Source organism: Photinus pyralis, unplaced genomic scaffold, assembly GCF_008802855.1.
Source record: "Photinus pyralis isolate 1611_PpyrPB1 unplaced genomic scaffold, Ppyr1.3 Ppyr1.4_LG7, whole genome shotgun sequence".
In the NCBI taxonomy this organism is placed as follows: domain Eukaryota; kingdom Metazoa; phylum Arthropoda; class Insecta; order Coleoptera; family Lampyridae; genus Photinus; species Photinus pyralis.
This window is the reverse complement of record NW_022170738.1, coordinates 25825750-25833313: the sequence shown is the minus strand read 5'-3', so window position 1 is coordinate 25833313 and position 7564 is coordinate 25825750. Positions and strand designations below refer to the sequence as shown.

The 7564-nt window shown below is 37.0% G+C and overlaps 1 protein-coding gene across 1 annotated transcript; it reads left to right on the top strand.

The window, feature by feature from the left end:
* Positions 1–6167: 6167 nt before the first annotated feature.
* Positions 6168–7564, top strand: LOC116177173. Its single transcript, XM_031496066.1, has 3 exons — positions 6168–6522; positions 6661–6936; positions 6985–7564. The coding sequence occupies exons 1-3, from the start codon at positions 6396–6398 to the stop codon at positions 7257–7259; spliced, it is 678 nt and encodes a 225-aa protein (XP_031351926.1). The 5' UTR covers positions 6168–6395; the 3' UTR covers positions 7260–7564.

The window sequence follows — 7564 nt, the reverse complement described above, 5'->3', positions numbered from 1 at the left end:
ACTCCAAATTACGATAGCAAATGTTTTTGCTACTTGTACAAAGTGTCCCAAATTCGAGCATGTCGGTTAAATGGTCGCGATGCGCCGAACTAACTACATAATCGTTTGGTCATACGATTGAAACCTGCAAGGTGTCCTAAATTCATGGGATCTCGACAACCGTTTAAGAGGCGAAGGCGGACGCAAAGTTATGAATTTAACACTGCTTAGAAAGTGAAAGAGTTAAACGTTAATTTCTTTTTAATTTTTTTGTGACTTTATTTGAAGAGATTTTTGCAAACATATATGACACTTTCTCATTATGCAACTTTTTCTCCTCTATACAAACTGGTAAGATTAGTACGAGGATTAGTAAGTTCGACTTTTCTGTTCTCTTTGAGGAATAAACTTGATTTTTTAAATGTGGACCTGCATTTATTATTTTATATTTGAGAATTCGTCAATTTGAAACTACATATGTAGGTATCACTTAGTTACTAAACGATATCACCTTAAAATTGTCCATTAGCGGCAAAATTTACTCAAAAAATAAGATGACTAAAACAAAAGCCTTCATGTCAAACTGTCTTGAAATATTTGTTAATTATTAGAGTGTAAGTTACTTTTTACTGTTGAATCTAATAATGAAACAAAAAAGATATACAGTGCGATCGAAATAAAAGAGTCAACTCAATGCCTCTTTTATTTGACGAGATACGAAAAATTTGTCAAACATTTACATGTGACCATACGATCTATCCGATCGCATATTGAAACTTCTGGCATCACTTCGGGTTTAACCGGAAATCGATGCAACCTTTGTTTTTCAAATACAATGCCAATATTTTTTAGGATATTTGAAAAGGGTAATCAATTTGCTGTACGACAACATAAAATACGCATATGGTTGATATACAGAAACAAGTATAAATTGTGCACAACTCTTGTGCAGATAAAGCACATTTTTTAAAACCGAACTAGCTTTGTTGCGTTATAAGGTAGTAGCATATTCAATGGTAGTAGCATGCTATATTTATCCATGTTTTCTTGCTTGGGGTAAATGATTAATGGGGAGGGGGCTATTTACACATAATCATTTAAAGGTCGCCTGGCATACATTAAAAATCTACGCTATATAATCAAGCCCTTTGAGAAATTCTCCGAAATATTTCATTTTCCCTTTATAGGTACCTTCCTTCAACATTTTCGAGATACTCACAATTAAGTTTTTACATCGCCGGTAGATCTGTCTCGTCCTGACGTTCCACTTGCCCTGAGTACCCTCTTCCGCACTTCGTTTTCAAGATATTCGCTTCGACTTCACTAATAGATATGTCTCGTCCAGACAAATATTTTGCCTTTCTAGGTACTTTCCTCCGACAAACCGTTTTCGAGATATTCGCTCTTAAAGTTTTGACATCACCAATAGATATATTTCTTCCCAGGTCCCAGTTTCCCATTGTGAGTACCCCCCTCCGGCAATTTGTTCTTGAGATATAAGGAATTATGTATATCCAATCACGATAAGGGGTGGAGGAGGAGGGCTATGGTTGGTAGAAATTAATTCCTTTCGTTGAAACCTTTCATTAATCTACCATGATGAAGGATAAAACCAGTCCCCCCCCCCCCCCAACTCCCTGTTTTGATAAGGAGTCACAAAGAAGGGCGGTAGTTGGCAGAAAACAGTTCCTTTTGTTGGGACCTTTAATTGGAATACCATGAAAGATAAAATTAATTTCTACCCCCTCCCTCCCTCCCTCCCCTCGCGTCCACCTATTGATGGCGGAAAGGAGTCGCGCAGGAGTTATAGTTTGTACAAACCAATTAATTTCGGTGAGACCTTTCATTAGAATACCATGAAGGGTAGAACGTGTGTTTATCCTCGCCCCTCCCCCTTTTTAAAAATTTTACTTGGAACCACTAAAGGCGTGCGTATGCCAAATCCGAAATTCATTGAATTGTTCGCAATTTTTTGTTTTACATAAAAAAATACAAAAAAATTGATTGTGATTGAAAAGATCTATAATTAATTAGCGGAAAGGTCTTTTATTTAGGATTGCTTGTCACACTACCTCCCTTGAATTCGTTTCCGATATGTGGCTAAATTAAGTGGCCCTTACTTAGACCCATATAACATAGCAGATGCTCATAAGGCGGAACTATCATGAAGTATTTATATCGGTTCCGGGTATACTGGCTCAACATTCTTAATTTTAAATGGGATGTCCATTGTCCTACTTCGTACTATTTTTTTAATCAGCGCAAAATGTAGAGGAAGTTTGATATGAGGGACCATAAACCTAGATCTAACGGTTTTTGAATTATTTGATTTTTTTGCAGTCAGTGGCGTACTTCTGCTTGGTAAAGGGGAGCATATTTTTCATTATTGGCAACTACACGTTTTCATTACATATGATTCTTGACCACACTTTTTTTGGATATATCAGCATGAAAGGTGTGCACTTTAAGAATATGCCATAAAAATACTGGTTGCTATTAAAAAATGACCCCCTTGAGTTTGTTGTTGTTGTTGTTGTGTCAAAATTTCCACCCTGTACATTTTATGAACCAAACGAGATTGGTCATATTATTTTCAGGATTTGCATAATAAAGCAATTTACATTATATGCAAAAATTATCCAAAAAATTTATATTGAGTGTTCAGAAATTCATACCAAATTTCGCACTTCTTTAAAATTCGGAAATTTTATTTCTTTTAATGACAACACCATTTTTTTTAAGCAATAGACCAAATGCTGTAATTATATATCTCGACATAACCGGAAGACGTGAAGTCGTGAACATATTTTACCTAAAACGTCCTCAATGAATAACTTGTGTGGCAGATTTTCAGATAATTCCGTTAACGGTGATAACTCCGTATTCCCAGAATCTGCTTGAACATTCGGAGATGGGGGTGGGGTGGGAGACCCAGCTTGTATTTTCAATTCTTATGTATGTTTAGATATGAGTTTAGATATGTTTTTGAAATTTCATCCAAATTGTATGATATATGTAACGAGATCTTTCTTAAGCCCTCAAGTGATGTTTACAATTGGGCATTTTATTTATGTTTACAAAGTTAGTCTTAAGTTAACATCTGAAATATTTTTATTTTTCTTAATTTATTAAGTCCAGTTTGCTCTACCAACCTAACCCATAATGTAATATATAAATAATATCTCTCGTCATTGTGTGTTTGTGCCAAGCCCAAATGCAACAGGGTGGCGCGAGGAGGAGGGGTAAAATCGAGTACTGCCAAAGTTTTCTGGAACGGCCCAATTAGCGAAAGCGAAGAAGTACTTCTTCTTTTATAGCACATCTCTAACTAAATATAAAAAGGGCAAAAGAGGGCAGAGTGGACGCCAGGGCCTTCAGGTGTGAGTTTTTCAAAGACTAGTGTTTTAATGTCAGAGACAGTCCTATCCCGGAAGTAGCTTAAATAGAATAAATAACTGATACTGAAGACTTGCAACCTTTCATTGACAGTACGAATAAGTCAAATTCAAATACCTCTGCTGTAATTGCTGACATTCCGACACCGGAACAAAATATATATCGATTTTAACGACATTGTAAAATTGCCTGAAAGTATAGATCCAAACATAAGGTTGCTATATTGTTACAGAGAAGCCCCAAATTCCTTCAACACATGAATACAGATTTCTCCGAAGAGTCAGCGGTATCATACGCACGGTTCAGGTTCAGTCAGCCATGGACTCTACAACATGATTCGCTAAAGATTGGTTTTACCGAACATTGAGAGTTTGAAATTTCTTTTCAATCCCCAAGACAAGTTCTTCTAACCCCTGAAGCATCTATTTGGCGACGGAAGTAAAGTTTTCGTACGATGGCATTTTCTTCAATATGCAGAGTAACTGCTGACATTCAAGAAAGGTTCCAACAATTGCAAAATCTAGCGCAAAAATATGCTTTTAAAGACCTGAAGTAGTATTGAACGTGGACGAACCTAATTTAAATCATACTCCTGAAGATAGTAATAAAGAAGAATTCTATCTTGAGCGTGTACGTCTACAAGATTTCGTACCTGCAACAGGCTCATTATGTTCGGCTTTCTGGGTTTATTAAAATATATTATTTAGTCCAAACTTGAAGATGGGTTACCAAAGATTGTCATAATGCCAGTTGCGAGAGAAGCTAAAATTAATAATAAAAAATTATCTCCCATCGACTATGTCCACTCTGAAAAAAGCACCAAAAGCACATTTTTAATTAAACTCGGAATTAAAACTGCTTTATTTAGCTTTAATGAATTTTTCTCGGAATTTTCTTGAATATTAAAATCGAGGATGCGACGAATTTCCGGTCGGCCCCAGGCGGCGATGGCCCACGCTACGCCACTGTCTGGGAACTACTCTTTCTTGGATTTATGCCCTTTAACCTTTTCCCTTTGACTTCGAGATGTGATTGCAAAATCTCCCTAAATAAATAATATACAAAGCAATTTTTTCGGGAAATGTAACGTTCTCTATTATGTTTTTATGTTGGTCTCACTTGTTTTACGACACAGTTGCGTGTGAACAAAGTTTTATTTATTGGGTAAGAATTTCCTTAAAAATGACCTCGCAATGAAACACCTGTCGGCTCCATCTATCCAAAAATTATAAGTACCCGCCCCTTTATCTATTAATTCATCCTTCCGGTTAGTAGGTACATCGCTAAAACATTGTCGAAAAAAAAAGTCCGTCAAATGAAAAAATCGACGTTACGGCAAATACATGTCTTTATATATTCTATGAAGTTATGAGGACTAAGCAGAGTGAAGTTATTACGACCAAATTTAAAAGTGGTCAGAATATCGAACTTTTAGTGATCAAATTTCCTCTTCTAGTCCAAAATCTTCCTTTCCAAAAACCATACGTTCTACTGCAGGTGGAAAATACGCAAAAGTCGCAGGGTTTCCTCAAAAGAACGTACCTATCAGTCAACGGTTGCGTGCAATTTTAAAATCGGGCGGCTCAGTTTCTGTGACGGAAGTTTTGCAAATTTCTTCAGTATAGCTGAGTTGTAATGTAAGGGTTTACCTGTAAAAATACAAAAGTTAATGTAATCCGATTGCAAAAATAATTAAATTCCCACATTTCTTATAAATATCGGGGAATGCATTAATAAATCATTACCTAGTTATTTTTGCAAAAAAGCAGCGCACCAGTTTTGATAAATATGCCAAATATTTTGTTTTTTTTGTCGCGTCGCTCGAGAGGATGTTAATGTTTAACATATTTAATGCTTGCAAATTAACATATGGTCTGAATGATGTTTTTTTCCAATAACGCTCAAATTGCAATGAACTCTTGTCCGCCTTGAAAGCTGAAGAATGCAAAAAATTTCGATACGTAGCATCGGAACGAAGCGCACGAGAATTTATTTAACCACCCACCCACGAAGTAGTAATGAAATTTAATGATCGACGCGGTATGAAAACGCGCAAAATCGATTTTAAGGAATTTGATCGAAATATTCGAAAGTTAGGCGGATGCCGAAAAATATGACATTAAATTTAGACACATTGTTATCTAACATAAGGCTTATTTTAGTTCGTTATGTGTGGTATGTTTCGAACAGATGTACTGGTGTGAACTGAGCATTCCTTCTCGTGGTATGCGGACTTACTGGTACTCTTCAAAGATATCAAGATAGAAATTATGCCCTAGAAACGCCGAAGCGATTTCTTAATAATCGACGGTCGCGATCCTCATTACTTTGTATAATTACGTGAAAATTGAACCAATTAACTTTGCTCAATTGTAATCAAACTTTAACGGGAAATTTTGAAATCACTAAACAAGGAGTTTTATTTCCTAAAACAACTTGCGTAAGTGCTAATCTGCAAAACAGATCTGTATCAATTTTCCAGAAAATTGCAAAATTAATTTCCGCAGTCGATTCGTAATCGAATTAACGGGTTCTTGCTCAAGAGGAAGAAAAAAAATCAAAAGGCGCCACGTATCATCATCAGTTCTAAACGTCCTTGCCGATTAGAGTGTTTCATTTTGCCCTGTAATTTACAGAGAGTCAATTAAAATCGTCTTCGACCGACCATAGTGTATGGGGAGTATTCTTAACGACGTGTTGTAAATTAGCTTCTAAAAGTGAAGAACCCTGCGGTAAAAAATAAAACAAAAAATTCGAGTGGTCAAAATACGTCTTTTAGGCCAAATTGGACTTTATTTCCACGTGATTTAACAACGGTTTGGGCGCGATTAGTAAAAAAAACTAATTACTTATACCTGTTAGTCTACCTGGTGGATTCTTATGAATGAAGCGGCCTTACTATTTTCTTCAGTTAAAGGTTGAACGTATAACAATGGTGCAACGTAAACAGTGAGCGAATTACAATTTTTCCGAAAATTTCCTTCAACCCTCCTTTATTTGATCGCCTTCGCGTCTGTAACATGGAATTACCGTTTATCGTGCAAGAATTAATCAAAGCGCAATTTTTACGGGTTAAACTATTGGAAATGGCAAGAAAAAATGAGGGCCCCTCTAAGTGCGAATTTTGGCAGCCGTGGATTACGAAAGGTACTTACAATTGTAGTTGAACGGCCGGCGTCGGCTTGACCGGATGTAGATCATTTTAATTAGCGTTGGCCTTGAAGGGTCGAATCGCCCTACACTAGATTCTTGAACCGATTGCGCTAATACTAATTTTATTTTCAGAGGATTCAAATAAACACGCTTCCACAAAACAGCTTCCAACAACGAAATGGAAAAGGGATCGCCGCACCCGCCCCGAATATTCGCGCAAATCAGATCCCAAAATGCCAGAAGAATTCGAATTACCACCAAACGGCGGCATCGATACACCCCTAGACATGAGCGTACGCCAACGAGGGCAACCGCCATCCTACTCGCAAACAATTAACAACCCGGAATTTAGATCGAGTTACCGAACTTCCGTTATCACACAAGCGCAACGGGACGATATGCCCTCAGGTTAATAGTCCCCCAGTCCCTTTGTTTTACTGAAAAATTTCATTCCAGGTATATCCATGTGCGATCCAATTATCGACGAGCACTTCCGGCGCTCCCTGGGAAAGGATTACGTGAAAATATTTTCAAATAACAACGCGCCCCCGAAAGATCCGCCGATCGTAAAGTCGCCTCCGAAAATCAAGGACAAAGTGATGGAGCTGATGGACAGTACGGGCCTTTCGGTGGACGACCACTTCGCCAAAGCGCTTGGAGATACCTGGTTGAAACTAAACAAGAAAGAAGAATGTGATTCCTCCGAAAAGGAAGCGGTGATATCTGTCTGATTCTATTAACAAATTATTGTAGAATGTCTGTATGTCTGTCTGTAAGTGGATGTTAGTAGATTCGAGACTTTACTGTACAAATCTTTTGACCCCAATTTTTGCACCTTTGTTGTAAATGGCTTGTTGTAAATACGAAGATGTGTATATTATTTGAAAAGTGCACAAAGGGCGCAGTACTACATACTTGGTGTCTATATGTTATCGTACAACATTGTTGCTAGTTTTTTAATGTTACTTTTACTTACTTTTCTTTTATGTTATAAATGGAAATCGATGTTAACTATTTAAATAAATGTTTTTGTGGA